This window comes from Schistocerca cancellata, chromosome 3 (genome assembly GCF_023864275.1).
Source record: "Schistocerca cancellata isolate TAMUIC-IGC-003103 chromosome 3, iqSchCanc2.1, whole genome shotgun sequence".
Classification (NCBI taxonomy): domain Eukaryota; kingdom Metazoa; phylum Arthropoda; class Insecta; order Orthoptera; family Acrididae; genus Schistocerca; species Schistocerca cancellata.
This window is the reverse complement of record NC_064628.1, coordinates 714,846,112-714,868,191: the sequence shown is the minus strand read 5'-3', so window position 1 is coordinate 714,868,191 and position 22,080 is coordinate 714,846,112. Positions and strand designations below refer to the sequence as shown.

The window sequence follows — 22,080 nt, the reverse complement described above, 5'->3', positions numbered from 1 at the left end:
AAGTTTCAAAGACCCTCCCAGCTGTACCACAGTCCCTTGTTGTTTCACTTACTGAAGACAGTCAGTCATTCACTACGGTGAATCCATTTATTATAGAGTAAGGTGTTGATGCAATTGCTGGTCCTGTGAATTCCTGCTGCCATTTATGAAATGGCAGTTTTGCTTTTGCAACTACTCCTGATTCTCAAGCACAAAAACTGCTTGCTGCTTTGCTCCTCCGCTGCTATCCTGTTCATGTTGAGGCCCAGTGAATGCTGAATTCTTCCTGTGGTGTTATTTACATTAGGCTGCTCGATGGTCTGACTGAGCCAGAAATCCAGACGAACTTCTTTGATTGGGGTGTCATTGCAGTCCATTGGGTGATGAAAACAGTAGATGCATCCTTAGTTCCCACACACACTTTTTTCCTCACTTTGCTCAGTCCAAGATCAAGGCAGGCTATGAACTTCTCACAGTTCTATCGTACATTCCAGTCCTGATGCGCTGTTACCAGTGTCATCGTTTCAACCACACTTAACAGTCCTGTCAGCAGCCTGCCAAATGTGTATTCTGTGGTAGGGATGCTCATGATGGTGATTGTCCACCTCCTCCTCACGGCTGTATCAACTGCAATGTTGTCTATCCCACCTCCTCCCGAGATAGTGCCACAGCAGGCTGTTCAGATCTGGGTGAAGGGAAAAGTGCCTTATCCAGTCGCTTGCAAGTTGCTGGCTAGTCGGAAGCCTTGCGTTCTACCATCTGGCACCTACATCTGTCTCCACGAAGGACATGGCAATGCAGATGTGTGATCTCAAATTTAGCGCTGCAGTTGTAAAATTGCCCCATATCATAGTAGCATCCCCATCTCCTCCTCCACCAATCTTCTGCCTCACAGGGCGAAGTCACATGCTACACGACCAGCTGGCTGGAAAGGACAGAAGGAATACTCTTGGGAAGACTTTTTACATCCCTCCAGCCAACAAACATCTCTGCCAACCAGAAAGGCTGCAGGTAATCAATCAAAGGGAAATGGTCTTCTCCTTCGCTGACTCTGAGATCCTCTTCAATGGTGTCACCACGTGATACCATCGCCCGGCCAACCTCTGTGTTGCTGGTGCACACCATCAACCGTTTTTCTGCACTGGACTCCACAGATTGACAGAAGGAGAATGCCAGTGCCTCTGTTGACCTCATGGAGCAGGATCCTCCAGCCACTGTGCCCTGTAGTAGTGAGTCTTCAAAGGCTGGCACTCAGCAGTCACCGAGATGACAACCGCAGCCTTCGATTCAACAAAGAATCACGGTGTCCCCTTGTACTCAGCTACCAGGAAACAAAATTGCATCCTCACGACCGCTTTGAGCTTTCGCATTTCTTCCCAGTCCACTTTGACCTTCCCACCAGGATGGCATTCCATCTCATGGGGGAGTCATTCTGCTAATCTGGAATGATGATCATAGCCAACCCATCTCCCTGACTGCCCAGCTCCAACTGTTGCAGTCTGCATTTCCCTTCCTCACTTGACTTTTTCCCTTTGAACTGTTTACATCTGTCCCTCATTCGATGTCACCACTTTGCCGGCTTATTGGGCAGCTACCTCACTCCTTTCTGCTGCTTGATGACTTTAAAGTGCACCATCCCCTTTGGGGTTCTCCCAGAACTTGTTCAAGAGGTGCCCTCTTGGCTGACTTTCTCAATCAGTGTAATCTCATCTTCTTAACACAAGAGCACCCACATTCCTTTCAGACTCCACGTACACGTATTCCCATTTGGACTTAACCTGCTGCACTGCCCAACTTGCACATTGTCTCGAGTAGTCCATTCTCTCTGACACATGTTCAAGCAACCATTTCCCATGTGCTATCTGGTTGCTGACTCCTACCCCACGTCTGTGCACTCCCAAATGGCAGCTTACTAGGGTCAACCGGAGGCTTTACTCCCCCCCTAGCGACCTTCGACGAACAACATTTCCCCAGTTGCGATGACTAGGTAGAATATCTTACAAACATTATCCTCACCACCGCAGAACATTCCATTCTTCGCACTTCCTCTTACTTGCGCCATGTCCCAGTCCCTCGGTGGGCATGCCATGATGCAGTTCGCGCATGGTGATGTGCTCTCCACGTTTTTAACCGTCATCCCGTGGTTGCAAACTGTTTTCATTATAAACAATTTTGTTCACAGTATCATCGCATTCTTCAGGATAGCAAAAAAGCTAGCTGGATTTAATTTACTAGTTCTTTTAGCAGTTCCACTCCCTCTTCTATCAAGTGGGCCAACCTCCGACAGCTCTCCGGGTCCAAGATCCATTCCCAAATTTCTGGCCAGACAGTAGCAGAAAATATCATTGCTATGTCCAACACCTTAGGCTGCCATTTTGTGGAGATTTCGAGCTCCTCCCACCATCACTCTGCCTTCCTCCATTGGGAATGAGTGGAGAAGGCTCGGGCGATATCCTTCTCAGAATAATGAGTGCTACAATGCCGCCTTTACTATGAGCAAGCTAGCTCATGCTCTCACTTCATCCTGATCCTCCACCCCTGGGCCAGACGACATTCACATTCAAATGTTGCAGCACCATTCTCTTATTGGCAAGGGCTTTCTCCTTCATACGTACAACCGCATCTGGGCAGAAGGCACGTTTCCCAGACACTGGCGTGAAGCCACTGTCATACCCAAGCTCGGTAAGGCCAAACACCTTCCTTATAGCTACCGCCCAATTTCTCTCACCAGCTGTGCTTGCAGGGTAATGGAATGTATGGTTCATGTCCGGTTGGTGTGGTGGCTCGAGTCTAGCAATTTACTAACAACTGCACAGTGTGGATTTCGAGCACGGCGTTCTGCAGTTAACCATCTCCTCACTTTGTCAACCCATGTCATGAATGGTTCCGGGCATGTCGGTCTGACAGAAAATGTGGCCGCTGATGCTGCTGCCGAGGCTGCAGTCCTTGCACCTCAGGTTGCAAGTTCTTACATTCCCTATGATGATCTCTGCATTGCTTTCTGTCAGCAGGTGGTTTCACTTTATCATTACCACTGGTTCTCCTTTCATGAGAACAAGCTCCAGATTCTTAGGCCTCTCCCAGCGGCTTGGACGATCTCCTCTCAGCCCTCTCACCGTGAGAAGGTCATTTTAGCTAGACTGCGTATCAGGCACTGCCTTTCCATCCATTGCCATTTGTTAAGTGATGATCCCCCACCAATTTGTGGTCATTGCCCTCAACCTTTGACGGTCAGCCATTTCCTGTTTGAATGCCCCTTTTTTAACTGCCTTCATTCTTATTTGTGTTTGTCATCTGAGTTATTCGCTGTTTTAGTGAACGATGCCCAGGCTGTCGACCGTGTTTTACTTTTTATCCATCGTAGCAATATGGTGAAGGACATTTAATCTTTAGTTCAGGACCTCTGGCTCTGTATGGCATATTTTGTAGACCTTTCTGTATGTCTCTGTTTTTAACTATCTTCTCTTCCGTCGATTGGCATTAATGTGTAGTCATTTTAACTCCTCTCTTTGTCTTCTTGTTCTACAGTTCTGACATGGGCATGTATGACCCTAGTTGTTTTTGCGCCCTAAACCAAAACCAAAAACCTCCACTTCACCTGGATTCTGGAATCCTTTCAGTTGCTTTCCACTGTGTTGGTTTGCAAGACACCTACAACAACCAAGCTATGTGAATGTGATAATAAAAGTGCCATTCCAGCTTAAATAACATCTGATAGCAGTACATTTTAGACTTGGGAAGGTTCCATAGTACTCCATGGATATATATATTGTGCACAAATCCATGAAGGGGGCATTTCAGGATGGCCATCCATTCTGCTGTTTTTCTTCTTGGCAGAGTACTTTAGTGGTTCAGAATGCATTATTAAAATTGTGTTACATGGGTTAGTAAAGTATAATTTTTTTGCAGTTGTCTTTAAAATACAGTGTCTACGGTAAGGATACATTTCAAATTCTGCTTATTTGTTGACAGCAATTCTATGTACTATTCAGCCTTCTGCCTTAGCACACGTATGCACAGGATAGTCAGCAGGCTGGAGAAATGTGGCAAATCGTTTTGTCTTGATTATGATCATTCACATATTTTTACCTTACACTGAACTATGTGCTGACTAAGTTACTTGACTGACGTTTTGGAGAAGTGAAAGTCAAATCCCTATCTGAACAACTAGACTTGCACCATCTGTGCTTTCCCCAACCCACTTAAGATTAATGCTGGAATGGTTTCTTTCAAATGGTCATGATTGATTTTCTGCTCCAACTTTGTCCAATCTAAACTTGTACTATGTCTCCCATGACTTCTTGGGGGGAGATATCTTTGAAATGTCATAAGTTGCCATATGACACAATACTTATTCGATGACTATTTCATTCTGACTATCATGTGATCAACATTTACCAGTACCTCGCAAAGTGTATACTTTGATGTCCCAAACTTGAGCTGAAATTTTTACCAGGCATACAGTATGTTTAGCCATAAGATTAGTAATTATATAATACATAGTTAATGAATTCCAAATGTAAATACATTGTTGGCCCATTTACTCTAGTCCTACAAGCCTCTCCTTTTAAACCTTTTCTTCTTCTTTTTTGTAGTGAATTATTTGAATAAATAGATGTACATCAGTTTAAATTTTTCACTAGTATGACAGTGTTTCTGTAGAAATTTTTGAATTTCAGTAATCTGTTTTTGCATTGCAGTTAGTGTAGTAATGATGTATTCTTTCTCCAGGTCTTTGCTGTCTGAAGATACTAGGTTCTGTGATAACAAAAGTCCGCTATGTTCAAACTGGAATCATACATCACACCTATATTACTTAGTTATGTGGATAAATACATAAAAAATTTCAGACATGAAGATTCACAGGTAAACATTGTAAAATATGTGTTTGTAATATGTTTATTGATTATTTTGCTTCCATTGAAATTGGGAATGTCTGATTGAGGAAAGAACTTGTACTTGCTGGTATACCTGCAGAGTTCAAAGAATTACATCAGCCTTATGAAAATACTGAACCTTTCAGTATTGGGCATCAACTGTGATCCACAACAACATCAAAATGGTGGATGTAAGCAGTTTGTGTAAATATGACTTGACATTTATGAAAAACATGCACACAAATACTACATAACAGCAGGTGTATCTGGTATGTAATTAATGAATCATCTGCAGGAAACTGGGAGCTCTGACCAGGCACAAAATGGAAAACCCATAAACAAAGAAATTAATTAAATTGTCTTTCTTAAAAAATCTATAAATTCTAATCTAAAGTTAGTATCATTATTTTCAATTAAAATGTACAGCTAAATTAATCTGCATGGTTCTAACCAACCATATTATAGCATTTATACCAAAAACTATACAGAAAACCAGTTTTGATATAAAGCTGTTATTGTTATACTCAAGTAACCTGTGCAGCTAAATTGAACTTAACGATGCCCAACAACCACCTAATAGCAACTGTCACAAAAAAAGAGTCAATTTTGATGTGAAGTTGGTAGTTATATCTTCACTACAAAGTTAACTCCGTGATTATCATGAAACAGATACGGGTCAGCAGTTCACAAACTTTAACTAACCAGCAAATTGAGAGCTACACTCCCTGTCAATAACTTCAGTTCACAAATGTAACTTAACTGAATTACCTGATACCAGCCAAAATATAGCACATTCCTCAAGAGTTCTTAAAACTGGGTAAAAACGTATGTAACTTTCAGGAAACGCTTAAAAGATAAACACATTCACAAAATAACTACAAAAAATAAAACACCATTGTATCTGCAAAACAGATAACTCAAAAAATAAATGTAACAAAATGACATGTTCGGTGATCCTAGTTCCATGAAAACAGAACTGCTAAAGAAAAATTTAAAAACAGCTAACATAATAGTGTCACAGATGGCAAGCATTTATTCTTCAAACCAAGTGCCTCTATGATTAGACCCCCAAACACTGTCCTCTCAGCACTGCTACATAAGTCCATCCTTAGGATAGAAAAAAAAAAGCTTTAACCATTTTCATCACTTTCCCATATTTGTGGCATTTTGTACAGTTAGTGAACACTCCGTACTTTTAAAGTAAAACTGTGGTAGATGTCATGTTGCACATCTTTTCATAACTGTCAAATCAATCTCAAATAAACATCCGAGAGAGATGATGATTGATGACAAGATCTAGATTAAAAATAGTAACATACTAAACAACTAATTTTGAAATACATTCACTTACATGACATCACATGCTCACAAAAAAATTATTTCATGAATCACATTCAGTTGGCCTGATGTAGTAATATGCAAGTGTTTTTATTATTATCATTTCTTTACTTTCTCAGACGTTAAGTCTGGTTAAAAATGGAAACTGACGCGGACCTTGATCAAGTGTCACTTCCTTTTAACTGTACGGTATATGTTATATTGCATTTAGGGACTTTCGGGTAATTGAACATGTATCAATAATTACGGACTTCTGTAATTGTATATGTAAGTCTGGATGTAGCTGTATTGCATTGATGTACTGGTGGATATTGTGTGGTATGACTCCTGTAGTTGATAGTATAATTGGTATAATGTCAACTTTATCCTGATGCCACATGTCCTTGACTTCCTCAGCCAGTTGGATGTATTTTTCAATTTTTTCTCCTGTTTTCTTTTGTATATTTGTTGTATTGGGTATGGATATTTCGATTAGTTGTGTTACTTTCTTGTTTTTATTGGTGAGTATGATGTCACGTTTGTTATGTGGTGTTGTTTTATCTGTTATAATGGTTCTGTTCCAGTATAATTTGTATTCATCATTCTCCAGTACATTTTGTGGTGCATACTTGTATGTGGGAATGTGTTGTTTTGTAAGTTTATGTTGTAAGGCAAGCTGTTGATGTATTATTTTTGCTACATTGTCATGTCTTCTGGGATATTCTGTATTTGCTAGTATTGTACATCCACTTGTGATGTGATCTACTGTTTCTATTTGTTGTTTGCAAAGTCTGCATTTATCTGTTGTGGTGTTGGGATCTTTAATAATATGCTTGCTTTAATATCTGGTGTTCATTGTTTGATCCTGTATTGCAATCATGAATCCTTCCATCTCACTGTATATATTGCCTTTTCTTAGCCATGTGTTGGATGCGTCTTGATCGATGAGTGGCTGTGTTAGATGATACGGGTGCTTGCCATGTAGTGTTTACTTTTTCCAATTTACTTTCTTCGTATCTGTTGATATTATGTGATCTAAATGGTTGTAGAAGTGGTTATGAAATTGCAGTGGTGTAGCCGATGTATTTATATGAGTGATTGCTTTGTGTATCTTGCTAGTTTCTGCTCGTTCTAGAAAGAATTTTCTTAAATTGTCTACCTGTCCATAATGTAGGTTTTTTATGTCGATGAATCCCCTTCCTCCTTCCTTTCTGCTTAATGTGAATCTTTCTGTTGCTGAATGTATGTGATGTATTCTATATTTGTGGCATTGTGATCATGTTAGTGTATTGATTGCTTCTAGGTCTGTGTTTCTCCAGATGAGTAGGTCAATATTGGTATAGCATAAGTATTTATAGCTTTTGTCTTGTTTCTTGCTGTCAATTCTGTTTTCAGTATTTTTGTTAGTCTTTGTCTATATTTTTCTTTTAGTTCTTCTTTAATATTTGTATTATCTATTCCTATTTTTTGTCTGTATCCTAGATATTTATAGGCATCTGTTTTTTTCCATCGCTTCTATGGAGTCACTGTGGTTATTCAATATGTAATCTTCTTGTTTAGTGTGTTTTCCCTTGACTATGCTATTTTTCTTACATTTGTCTGTTCCAAAAGCCATATTTATGTCATTGCTGAATACTTCTGTTATCTTTACTAATTGATTGAGTTGTTGATTGGTTGCTGCCAGTAGTTTTAGATCATCCATGTATAGCAAATGTGTGATTTTGTGTGGGTATGTTCCAGTAATATTATATCCGTAATTTGTATTATTTAGCATGTTGGATAGTGGGTTCAGAGCAAGACAGAACCAGAAAGGACTTAATGAGTCTCCTTGGTATATTCCATGCTTAATCTGTATTGGTTGTGATGTGATATTATTAGAGTTTGTTTGGATATTAAGTGTGGTTTTCCAGTTTTTCATAACTATGTTTAGGAACTGTATCAATTTAGGATCTACTTTGTATATTTCCAATATCTGTAGTAACCATGAGTGGGGTACACTATTAAAAGCTTTTTGGTAATCAATGTATGCGTAGTGTAGTGACCTTTGTTTAGTTTTAGCTTGATATGTCACCTCTGTATCTATTATCAGTTGCTCTTTACATCCTTGTGCTCCTTTGCAGCAGCCTTTTTGTTCTTCATTTATAATTTTGTTCTGTGTTGTATGTGTCATTAATTTCTGTGTGATGACTGAAGTTAATATTTTGTAGATTGTTGGCAGGCATGTTATGGGGCGATATTTAGCTGGGTTTGCTGTGTCTGCTTGATCTTTAGGTTTCAGATAGGTTATTCCATGTGTAAGTGTATCAGGGAATGTGTATGGGTCTGCAATGTAACTGTTAAATAATTTAGTTAGATGTGAATGTGTTGAGGTGAACTTCTTTAGCCAGAAATTTGCTATTTTATCATTTCCAGGGGCTTTCCAATTGTGCGTAGAATTAATTGCTCGGGTGACTTCATGTTGCAAAATTATCACTTCAGGCATTTGTGGTATCATCTTGTATGAGTCTGTTTCTGCTTGTATCCACCGTGCATGCCTGTTATGTTGTACCGGGTTTGACCATATGTTGCTCCAGAAGTGTTCCATGTCTGTTATGTTTGGTGGATTGTCTATTTTAATGTGTGTGTTATCTATTGTTTGGTAAAATCTCTTTTGGTTTGTGTTGAATGTTTGGTTTTGTTTCCTTCTATTTTCACTTTTTTGTATCTTCTAAGTCGTTTGGCCAATGCTTGTAATTTCTGCTTATTTTCATCTAATTGCTCTATTGCTTCTTGTTGTGATATTTTACTTAACCTTTTTCATTTTTTTGTCTGATATTTCATTTCTTACAAATTGTGTTAGCTGTCCGATGTCTTTTCTCAGTTTTTCTATTCTGATCTGTAGCCTGTGTTGCCATGCTGGTTTTGTGGGTTTCTTCTGTGTGTTAGTTGGTTCTGATCTCTGCCTAGTGTGTATATTTAGTGTAGTGAGTGCTCCTACATAAACCAGTAGTTGTAACTCTTCCATAGTTGTGTTTTCATTTATTTTGTTGTGTATGATTGTGTTGATAGTTGTTATTGTTGTTTCGACTTGTGGGTTATTTGGTGGTCTATGCAAGAATGGTCTAATGTCTGTATTTGTGTCTTTGTATTCTATATATGTCAGCTGAAATTTCTCTTCTATATCTAACATGTGTGTCACTTCGTGTTCTATTTGTGCTTGTTCTGGTGGCTGTCTTAAGATGTCGTTTTCGTCTGATTGTTTAATTGACGCGTTTTGTTCTTTGTTTGTTTTCTCTGGGATGTTTGAGTCCGTTACTGTATTTTCTTCTTCTTCTGATTGCACATTATTTTGTTCTAGTATTTGTTGTACTTGTTGTTTGATGTTTTCTAATTCTGACTGGGGTATCCTGTTATTTTTTATTATTACATGGATCTGATCAGCTAGTCGTTGTTCTGTTAAAAATTTTAATTCTGGGTATCTGGTAATAAATGTTGTGTATACTTGTGATCTGTATCCAGTTGTGTTGGTTCCTAGGTTTGTTGCTTGGTAATAACAGAACATGAGGTGTCGATTAACTTCATCTGACCATCTCATCCTCTGTCTTTGTTTTCCTTCTAGGGTGGTTGCAGGAAGCATATCCTGCAAAACACCTCTATTTGGATTTAAATCATTTTCCAGTTGGCTAGCAGTGTCGTTACCATTGTGGGCGGGCATAGGGTTCAAGCGTCGTCCCCGACCATGACGGCGCTTGTCCGAGGCTTCTTTAGTTCTGTCCTGAACCAAGTAATCACACTAAAAGGGAGGTTAGCCCTATTAGTGGTTTGTTCTTTTCGTCGCCTTTTACGTCTGGCAGAACATACGTTATTATTATTATTATTATTATTATTATTATTATTATTCCGAGCTGCATCTGAAAAGTTCAGTGAATGGCCTGTATGTCAACAAGCACTCCCTGTTGTCCAGATGACCGAAGTGGAGCAGTGGTGTATGCTGCAACCAAGTCACTGTGAGGACTTGTATTGTTGTAAAATGAAGCACTAAAGGGAACTATACATTAACATGAATTTTGATTCAAATTAAGTAAAATGAAAATGGAGACTCAAGGAGTACAGTGTTGAAGCAGTGAGTAAAAAGTGTGTGTTTGAGTGTTTTAAATGCTGTAGAGACAGAAAGGAAGGTGTCAAGTATGAGCTGCATTTGGGTCGACCATCAATAAGCACAGTCACAGATGACATCCAACAAGACAGTGGAAGTACTGCTGTTCATGAACTTTTAAAAAGGTGGAATCTATATGCCCCGTTTGTACCAAACACACTAACAAATGAGCAGAAGCAAACTCTGATGGGAAGTCTGGAGATTTCTTTGACATATCTGACTGGAATCCACAATTTTTGGAAACCATCGTTATAGGAGACGATTGAGACCTGGCGCTACCATACAATCTGGAGACCAAGTGACCATCAGTGGTATGGTGTTCATCATCTTCCCCACCTCCCAAAATAGCCAGCTGATAAAACCAAAGATTAAGATGATATTGATTGTCTTTTTCAATAGGAAGGGCTTGATACATCATTCATTTCTACCCAAGGGCGAAACTCTCAATATGGAAGTTTTGAAATGGCTAGTGCAACACTTCCGGGAGGGGGTTGGTAAGAACTGTAACTGAGTGGATGTTGGAATTTCCTTCATGACAATGACCGTCTGCACACTGCAATCCATGTGCTCAACTTTCTTGCTCAGTACATGGTGACTGTTCTACCTTATTCTCCATATTTGGCACTGGCAGATTTCTTTAAGTATCTCCACCTTAAATTGACCCTGAAAGCCTTATACTTCACAGACATTGGGGACATCAGACAACGCGTGGCCACCGTGCTTTGATAACTGATTCTTAGTCGACATGCAGTGCTTGTTAGGGAAGTCTGGAATGCTGGAGAAGGGTTATGAGATTGTTTGCATAGTAAGTGCATGTATGTGGACCTACAGGGTATCACAAACATTATACAGATGGTAGATGATCAGAAATTGAATAGTTTGAGGTAAGAGACATTGTGTGTCAGGCATGTGTCTGTAAACTGTTTAGATTTCTTAACAATCAGTTGCTTGCCATATCGGTGTTGCGGTGCTACCGTAACAAATACACAGAGGTGGAGTTTGCCACTGTGCATAGTGCATGACGGGTCGTTGAGACTGGTGCAGCTGAATGTAGTGTCCAGAAAATTGAGTGACTGTGCAGAAAGAAGTTTCACTGCAGTTTCTTACTGGGTATATAAGTTGTTGCAATCAAATCAGAGAGTTTGCAGAGAGTCTCAAGAAGGAATTTTTTGTACTGTTGAATTTAAGCAGATTACATTTGATTGTGTGAAGGAGAAATCATTCATAAGATCACATCAACTTAACTATGAAATACTCTTTTAGAGGAATACAATGTGGAGAGTACTGATGAAGTAGCATGTACCCTCCAATCATAAACAACATGAGCAAGCTATGAAACCATATGATTTTAATCACAGAGTCGAATTCTGTCAGTGGAATTTCCAATGGAGTACCACAGAGCTGAATTACCTACGTTTTGTAATCTTTGTGACCTTCAATTGTTACTGTAAGGTTCAAGTTGTTTGTGTCAATAAAATGCTAAAGATTCATTCCTAGCCATTAATTCATTATCACAGAGTTCTGTGTTTAGAATCATGTCCTGGTCATAAGATTGTGACCTTAAAGTTCTTGTACATTGTATAAATATCATTATGTGATTATGTTTGGTAAAGGTAAATGACATTTTTAAAGATTTTGTATGAATGCAATATGAAACTTGTGAGCCTGTTCATTATTTATATATGACAAGTACTGCTACACTTGATGCCTGAAGATTACGGTTTCTGTAAAATTCAGTTGCTGAACTTGATGTAGAATTGGACTATCATACTGAATTTTGTCTTACTTGAGTCTGTCATTAGTTACAATACATCTTTTAAAATGTATACCAATAGTTATTCTGTTGTAGGTTTCTTTATGGGGAGGAGATGCTTCCTTTCACAATCTGGAGCTTCGACTTGAAGTCTTGGAGCAAGAACTGCAGCTGCCATTCAGCTTTGCAAGTGGTCACATACATGAACTCCTGATTCACGTACCTTGGACGAAGTTGAATTCTGAGCCTATAAGCATCACAATAAACACTATTGGTTGGTTTCTCCAAAAATGCTGAATGAATTTTATTTGGGGTGTAATTCAAGTTTCACGTAGATTGTAACAGGATTAAAATTTTCCACTAGTTTGGATCTGTGCGCTCTCTTTTTCAGAATGCATTTTGAACTTAAAAAATGAAGATACTGTGTGTCCAGAAGCAGCCGGTCATTCAGGAACTACCAGTAGTGCCGCAAAGGAATCGCGTAGGAAACCAAGGAAGTATGTTTTTTCATTTTCTTGCAATTTGGTGTGCCGAAACTAAGCTGTTGTTTTAGTGTCTGAAATGCACCTTACCAATTTTAATCATAATTGTTTGCTCAAATAAAGGAGTGAGAGAGAAAACTCAGAAAATAAAGAGAAATGCATAGATTATTTTTGGGACAGCTTTCTCATAATATGTGCAGATTATCTAAACGCATCTAGTGCATCATGGTTTTTATTTCGTAGACACAAACACTCATGAAATAACATACTAAACATAAAAAATTAAAGCAGTTTAATATGATTGAATTATTGAGTGAAAAGAGAAGGGTTTGTGATTAGTTTGATGATGACTGACTCCACAAAATGGTCTCTTTATCTTGTAATCCTGACCCCTCACAAGATCGTGCATCAGTTTCACCAGTGTTTTTTCAGCCAAAGTTGCTTCCACTTAACATTCTGCATTGTTTTGTGCAAGTCACAATAAAGTGACCACCACCTATGTTTAGTGTCAGCATGGGATAACCACTCACAGACAGCAGCTGGCAATACTAGCAGTGGAGGGCATATATAGCATGTCGGGGGATGCAGAAAATGGCACAGTCATTGTCGTAATATGGAAACAGAGTGATTTATCTGATATACAAAAGGACATGATCATTGGCTTCTGACCCAAGGGTGGTGGAAGCATTTCTGAAATGAGTAAGTTTGTAAACTTTTTGTATGCTACCGTGATTAAAGTATATCGCGCATGGCCAAATTTAGTATATCTATTATATCTGATATACAAAAGGACATGATCATTGGCTTCTGACCCAAGGGTGGTGGAAGCATTTCTGAAATGAGTAAGTTTGTAAACTTTTTGTATGCTACCGTGATTAAAGTATATCGCGCATGGCCAAATTTAGTATATCGCGCATGGCCAAATGGTACTAGCCAAATCTAGTGCCAAGGCACCTGTGGTACACCACAGGCCATAGATGATGGGCGAATGATGGCTGTGTACAGGCTAATATGTGAGCAACTGTTGAGTAAGTGACTACCCAGGTGAACCAAAGGTTTGTCCTCAGTGACTGTTCACTGAACATTGCTGTGTATGGGTCTCCACAGCATGTGCCTGGTTCGTGAACCCATCCTGACTGCTGTTTAGTGGTGATGAAAGCCAGAGCCCATCATTACCAAAACTGGATATCCACTGTGTGTCAACAGGTGACCTTTTCAGATTAATCACATTTTATGCTCCATTGGACAGATGATCGCTGACATGTAGAGCGAAAAAGCCTGAAAGCAAACTAGGAGGAAACATTATGGTGTGTGCAATGTTTCTTGGCGTTCCTGGGCTGATATTTTCATTCTGGAAGGCACAGTAGATCAACACAAATATGCATCTGCCTAGGAGACCGTGTCTGTCCCTACATGCAGTTTGTTTTGCCTCGGCACGATGTCCTCTACCAACAGGACAACACAACATGTCACACAGCTCACAGTGTACTTGTGTGATTCAAAGAGCACCAGTATGAGTTTACCATACTCCACATTCCAGCAAACTCCTTGGATTTAAACTCAGTCAAGAATCTGTGGGACTATCTCTGTTGGGCTTTTCGCACCATGGATCCTCAACTGAGAAACCTAGCACAGCTGGCTACAGCACTGGAGTCATAATGGCTCCACATCCCTGTTGGTACCTTGCTGGACTTATCACGGTGGTCTGTGCTGCAGAAAGTAGTTATTTAGTCCTTTGACAGGTGGTCACGCTGATGTGGCTGGACAGTATATGTGACATAATAATGTTTTCAGATTGATCACCAACTTTGTCAGCTAATTTAACATCACTATCATTTTTTTTCCTGCAGATGAACAAATAGCAGTAATTCCATCATCAGAAATCATTGTCATTTGCTACCAGTCATTTACATCATTAACACCTATGTCTAAGCATCCTGAAATCATGGAATGTTTGCAGATGCATCATTGAACTCTGGTGGTTTCTTGCTGGAATATATGCAAATGAATCACCGAGCTCTGATGGGTCAACATTTACATCATATCTCTTATTCAATGTACTAACTGCTCCATTGGACTCACCAATTGCCTACCCTAATTTTTCCAGGACTTGATTATTGTTGACTCGGCAGATTGTCCTTTGTAATCAGTTTGAAACAAAAGTCTTCAATTTCTTTTCAGTTATTCATCTAATACGACACTTGAAATTCCATCATCAAATTCAGCAGCAGTGTTGAACAACTCCCATTATCCACTATATGTAGTGCATACAAAGTTTTGTCTCTTGTCACTATCTACCACTGCCTTTCTCTTCTGTGTCAGTTCACAGCCAGCTGGAGAAATATGGAACTGTACAATTCTATGTTAACAATGAATGGACACCATTTAGTTCCATTATGATGGATGTAGAGAAATTTTGGGCACAGTTTAAATTGATTGTAAATTGTGCTACAGAATGGTATGTGCCAAGGAAGTATATTAAGGATGCAAAAGACCCACTGTGGTTTAATAATAAAATTCAGAAAATGCTGAGGAAATGAAGATAGTTGCATTCTCAGAAATGTTGACAGCCAGAAGTTATTAGAAATTCACACATCCATAAAAAGACTGATTTGTGAAACATACAACATACACTGTCATACATTAGTGAAAGATCTTGCTGAGAACCCAAGAAAATTCTGGTCCTACATAAAATTGCTAAGAAGGTGAAAGGCTTCTATCCAGCCATTCATTGATCAGTCTAGTGTAGCAATAGAAAACAGCAGACAGAAAGCTGAAATTTTAAATTCTGCAATTAAAACATCATTCACACAGAATGATCATATGGACACCATCATTTGGCCATCACACAGTCTTCTCTGTGGAGAACATGGAAATAGGCATCCCTGACAATGAGAAGCAACTGAAACAGTTGAAAACAAATAAGTCATTTTTATATTGAGTACTCTTCAGCATAGATGCCATACTTACACCTCACATTTATCATGAATCTCTCACCCGGTGTGAAGTCCTAAATGACTAGAAAAAACACTAGTGGGTCCCATATATACAAAGAGTAAAAGAACAGACGAATATCGCTAAGGCTAGAGTGTTGCAGAATTCTTGAGCGTATTCTAATTTTGAATACAGTAAATTTCCTTGAGACAGAAAATCTCCTGTCCACAGATCAGATGTAGAAAGCATCACTTGGGCAAAATTCAGCTTGTCCTATGCTCACACAATAGCTTGTGAACCATGAGCAACAGGCAGATCCATACTCCTAGATTTCCGGAAAGTGTTTGACAAAGTGGCGTACTGCAAACAGTTGATGAAGATCTTAGCATATGGAATAGGTTCACAGATATGTGAGTGGCTTGAAGACTTTTTGGGTAATAGAACCCAGTATGTTGTCTTAGTGAATATTCATCAGAGACAGGTATTCTCAGGAGTGCCCTTTGGAAATGTGATAGGACTGCTCTTGTTCTCTACATGTAAACTATCTGATAGATGGGGTGAGCAACAATCTGTGACTGTTTGTTGATGACACTGTAGCGTGCAGGGAAGTGTCATTGTTGAGTGACTTTAGGAGTATACCAGATGACTTAAGAGAATTTCTGTATGGTGTGATGAATGGCAGCTGCTCTATATGTAGAAAAATGTAAGTTAATGCAGATGAGTAGGAAAAACACTCCTGTAATGTTCGAATATAGTATTAGTGGTATTCTGCATGACACCATCACAACAATGAAATATCTAGACATAATGTTGCAAAATGATATGAAATAGGAATGAGCACATGAGGTCAGTTGTAGAGAAGGCACAGTGATTTTGGTTCATTGGGAGAGATCTAGTAAAGTATAGCTTGTCTATAAGGGAGATCAAGCATAGAACACTTGAGTGACCCATTCATGAGTACTTCTCAAGTGTCTGGGATCCCCACCAGGTCAGATCAAAGGAAGACATTGAAGTATTTCAGAGATGTGCTGCTAGGTTCATTATCGGTGGGTGTGACTATACGTCTGGAGTATGAAATACTGTTATGTACAGTTACAATACTATTAAAAAAGAAAGAAAATCTAAATGAACCAGAGGTCTGAATTAATAGAACCAAATAAACAAGGCTCCACTGAATATGCACACAATACAGCAAATCTTTTGTTTCTGAAGATCTGCAATCCGTGAACTGTCTGTGTACTGATTTGTTCTGCAACCAACAAAAATACCTCTAAATTAGTTTCGCAAAACCTCATAAAATAATTAAATGTAAAATATTTAACTTTTTGCATTTTTCTCAGCCGTTTCTCATTTAAGTTTCAGCATTTGATTAGTATAGGGTTTTCTTCTACTTCATTGTAAGTTTTGTATTGGACTTGTGTATTTAGGATTTATACTTCTTATAGTTTCTGCTCTGTTACAGTCAAGAGAACATTTCTGCACCTCCAGGATATGTTCAGAGTATGGTCAACAGGATAGTCAGTAACATTAATGTCCAATGTAACAATTTGATTTTGAAATATGTGGAAGAAGACATTGTTTTATCAGTAAATGTGAAAACTGTGACTCTTCAGTCTGCGAACAATGAATGGAAGCCATCATTCGCAGGTCAGATATAATGTTAAATATTTTGTTTCGCCTTTAATGCTCTGTAAAACTTATAGCTGTTAGTGTTTTTTGAATATTAAGAAGTATTTTGCACTACATACAAAAACCGAATGTTAATTTTACCCTAGTACTGTGACTATTAAACAAAAGGAAATATTTTCTTGTTAGTGTTGAATATAGATATGGGATTTGAATATGAAATTACCATGATTAAGACAAAAGGTCGGGCTACACTATCAATTATTGGGTGCTCAGTAGCATATGTTTTGTGAGAAACTGAAGTTTGCATGTGTATCTATGATCACAGTTGTAGTAGTGTGACAAGAAGTGACCTGTTTTGCTATGTATTCGGTTCAAACAGTATTTGGTATTCTTGCTGTCTATTACAATGCTTTTGTATCAAACACAGTAGGTGGCCTTCAGAAAAAGATTTTAACATTAAAATACTTCTGCATGGTGGTAGTGGTGGTGGTGGTGGTGGTGGTGGTGGTGGTGGTAGTAGTAGTAGTAGTAGTATTTTATATCTTCATATTTTTGTTTAATGGTAGAGTATTTGTCATATTGATACAGTGAAAATAAATAGCTCCAAAGATACATACACACAGAGTATCTGTGCCTTTATGAGGATAGGACAGCTGGTCCACCATGGCTTTGGTGAGGGAATCAGCCCAGAATTTGCCTGAAATTATGTAGGAAAACCATAGAAAACCTAAATCAGGATAGAGCTGCCTCATTCGGTTTGCCCTTATTGTACTACCGTGTTCTTTGACATACACACCATTTGCACCACATAATTTATTATATAAAACATAGTGTAGCACTTAAATGGCTGCACATACTAAGGACTCCTGCTGCTGACTCTTGGACCGTGAACATGCTGATGTGCCTCTTGTACTAATTGCAGGCCAGTAAACATGCAACAACACTCCATGCACGTCTTCATGCTCTCCCCTCATTCCAACTGAAAAGCTGAGTCAACATCCCACCCTGATGAGTGAGATGTTGAGCTCAGGAGAATGGCAAAACAGTGCTATTATGTGCTATGTATTTTGCACACGAGTTTCTTGTAAAAGTATTATATTTTTATCATCTGTTGTAACATGACAGGTTGTTGTGGTTATCCCCTTTCATTATTAACTTCTACTGTGAGTCCTCTGAGTAATCTTTAATTGTGTAATATCCATTATTTATGCAGAATGGTTTATCTGCCTGTTTAAATAGATGTATTTTAATAATCTTTTTCATCTCTACAGACAATGTATAGTACAATTCCAATCTTTGATATAAAATGCTGTTTTGATTTCCTCCCCCCCCCCCCCCCCCCCCCTCCCTAATACGTCTCCAGTAAATGTAAGTCCAAACTGGCTCCTGTTTCAAGATTTTGCGTAGAACTCTTTGTGAAATAGTTAGTAATGCTAGTTCACTCATTCGGTGTAGTAAGAATACCCAGGTTTTCAAATAGTTCTTTACATTGAGCTCGACTACTACTTGTAGTTGTTATTCTTATAGCCCTTTTCTGCAATTTAAATTAATTGTGTCCATGTTTTGTGCATTTGACCCCCAGAATAGCAGCCCATAGGAAGAACTGAGTAGGAGTAGTATGTCTCCACAAGAAACTGACTGTTACAAACTGATGATAGAAGTGTAAGAGCATAACATATTGATGACATTCCTTTTCCCAGGATGGATGTCTAGCTTTATTAGTTCATTGGCTGCCAGTTCAGAATGTCTACACTAATTGTGATCAGTTTTCTCTCACTTTAAAATGTGTGCCACCTCTGGTATAAATACACGATTCCCGACCCTTTAAGGTGGTGGTGGTGGTAGGAGGAGGAGGAGAAGCAGGATGTGCTGCCTGTTTAACCTGACAATGAGAGAAATTTGGTACAAATTTCAAGATTCTGTAAAATATCTGATTTGATCTCTAAATTTTTAGGAAGGTCTTTTTAGGTGCATTGTTTCATCAGTGTTTTTTGTTATAAGTGACCAGCCAGCCACACGTCTCTGTGCCATCAAGGTAATGAGTTACAATGATTTTGTCCAGTTGCCATAACTCTGAGAGTTGTAAGGTGGACTTGCGTTATCAGGACAAATTCTTTTATGTAAGAAATGAAGTGCAAGATTCATAATTTTTATTAGAAAGTGACAAGTTCAGTATTTATTGAAAATATGTTTTTACTAGCTGTGAACCTGCCCCCCACCCCATCTACCCCCTTCCCCATGCAGTCACAGCACTAAATTACAATTGGCTGAAGAGGAATATTTCTGTACCACCTGTTGAAAGTAACATATCTGGAGCAGGTGTAACTAAGACATGCTGCTGAAAACTGCTCGTGATATTTTTCCCTTTCATAAATTTGTCAGGTTTCTAGTTATTGGGTTTTTGTAATATTTGTAACTTTAATGACTGGAAATTCATGAAGCATCAGTTTAAAATCCACAGAGCAGTCATAGTCTTTTTACCATTATTTCAATGTGCTCTCTCTCTCTCTCTCTCTCTCTCTCTCTCTCTCTCTCTCCCCCTCAAGTGAACCCCTAAGATGGAAAAAAAAATCAAATTAAATGGAAGCTTGGGGGATTTCTCATTTATCAATTAACATTAACATATTCATAGATTTACAGAATCATTAAGAGTCAACTAAAATCATATCTGCAATAAGTCTTATTGTAATATCAATTTAGAACAGCTCCTTTTTCTGTATTTTTCTCTTGTTGGAAGCTTGACCTTTTGCATGTTCATGTCTTCGATGGTGGATAGTCTTTGACTGTCTTCTGGTGTACTCTTCTCCAAATGATGACTTTCTCCCTGTCTCATTAATGCATGGAAGTTCATTTAAATGACACATATAAAAAAGTCTTTAATGAATATTTTGCAGTGTTATATTTATTGATTTTATCTATTTGTTTTAAAACTTATTTTTACACTTTCTGTTCATTTTGTCTTACCTAATATTGTGAGTTTGAATGCATAAATTCTGTGTACTGTATACCTCACTGACAGTGAAACTAAACAGTGGAAAGTCTGGGTTGGAGTATCCTTTTCATAATTGTAGATGGCGAAAGTCGTATTTTGATAGTGGCTGTTCTGTTTCAAAACATGTTGCTCTACCAGTCATCTCAGCAGTAGCTGATCACTTTTCAGCATTTGATAAATACTTGTAGGTGTTTCTCTTGTACTTCAGCATGCGTGCCTGCATCTACACACACACACACACACACACACACACACACACACACACTGCAACAGTATTGTACTCATTATTTATTATATAATGTGTTATGCTAGGAATAAAGGTTGATGAGAGAGAGTATCATTCTCTCAGGATGACATATTAAATGAAAAGTGGTACTACTTTATAAGTAATAAGCAATTTTTTATGTTTTAATATATCTATTACTAGAATGATTGACAGTAAGTTGGCATTGTAATACCACACATACTTATATTTATTGCAACAAACAGAAGTCTTCAGGAATTTCCTAGTTGTATTCTCAAAGAAGTGATGATCGTCATAGTAGAGGTCATGAGAATTCGTAGGAGCTTGAATGTTAGCCTGCTTTAATAGAGCACACTGATGCAGGAAAAAGCTAATTGTTACTTCATGTCTTGTTCTATTCTTAAAATATGTTCCCTGTGTAAAATTGATGCATTACCTTGATTGTTGGGGAAAAAATGATGATTGTGAGGAATAAGCTGAATCTTTGTGGTTTATTGCAAGGGATTATAAACTTTTACATGACTACGTTGCTGCACTTTCATTATTGTACAAAATTATGCATCAATAAGAACAATTATCACTCAATTTACAGTTCCAGAAATGAAATGAGTAGAACAGTAACAATATTCCACAGTAAACATTTCATTCCAGTTGCTTTTTATTGTAATCATTATTGTGTTTACCTGTAGCGCAGTTGTTAGATATTAAACTACTAATGAGTGATTGCAGATTACAGCCCATGGTTGGCCTGTACCAACAGTAAGTGAAGAATGTTAAGTCACTCTTGTGATTTAGATTAAAAATTATGCTATAGCTCTTTCTGTAACAGAACAAAAAAATACAAGTGCATACATGCCCACAAGATCAAGCACTGTGGCATCCGGACAAGCCATTGAGCTTGATCTGCTTTATTCGATTATGGATCATAGCTACATAGAGCTCAAACACTTGAACTGCGTCAGCAGGAAAGTGAATTTTCCAGTGACTACAGTTTTGATTTCAGTGACGTTACTTGTGATAGAATCAGAGCTGCTGATAGTGAATTGCATTCTTGGGACATATTTCCATGTATATATTTCACTTTTTCCTTCTTCATTGCATTTGTGGATTGCTCCAAAGGGTTTATCACATGTCTATTTTCTTTTCTTTTTTTTAAAAAAAATCTGTACTGTTTTCCTTTTCAGAATTTACCCCACTCTGCTCTCTGCCTTCCTTCAACATAAATGTCATTATGCCATCTTTTGAAGTATGTTATCTTCTGTGCCCACCTGGCTAGCCATGCAGTCTAATGTGCTGCTTCAGGAGCGTGAAGGCGTGCCAGTCCCTGGTACGCGAATCCGCACGGCGGATTAGTGTCGAGGTCCAGTGTGCCGGCCAGCCTGTGAATGGTTTCTAAGGCGGTTTTCCATCTGCCTCAGAGAATGCAGGCTGGTTCCCCGTCTTCCATCGCAGTTACACTATGTCGGCGATTGCTGCACAAACACTTTCTCCATGTATGCGTACATCATAATTACTCTACTGTGCAAACATTTGGGGTACACTCCTCTGGTATGAGACATCCGCAGGGGGGGGGGGGGGGGGGGGGGGAGGGGGAGAGGGAGAGGGTCCACTGGAGGCCGAACCACGCTATAACCCTGGGTTCGGTGTGGGGTGGCAGTGGGGGTGGGTGGACTGCTGTAGCCTGTTGTGGCGTTGTGAACCACTGAGGGCTACAGCGGGACGAAGCCTCTCTGTCGTT

At 38.8% G+C, this 22,080-nt stretch overlaps 1 protein-coding gene across 1 annotated transcript in view; it reads left to right on the top strand.

Moving 5' to 3' along the window:
• Nucleotides 1–22,080, top strand: part of LOC126176534 (intermembrane lipid transfer protein VPS13B) — a 238,167-nt gene that overhangs the window by 23,675 nt on the left and 192,412 nt on the right. Inside the window, exons 2-5 of the mRNA XM_049923691.1 lie at nt 4,711–4,845; nt 12,158–12,335; nt 12,453–12,558; nt 16,940–17,124. Coding sequence (XP_049779648.1) covers nt 4,759–4,845; nt 12,158–12,335; nt 12,453–12,558; nt 16,940–17,124 — 556 coding nt within the window. The 5' untranslated portion in view covers nt 4,711–4,758. The remainder of the gene's footprint in view (nt 1–4,710; nt 4,846–12,157; nt 12,336–12,452; nt 12,559–16,939; nt 17,125–22,080) is intronic.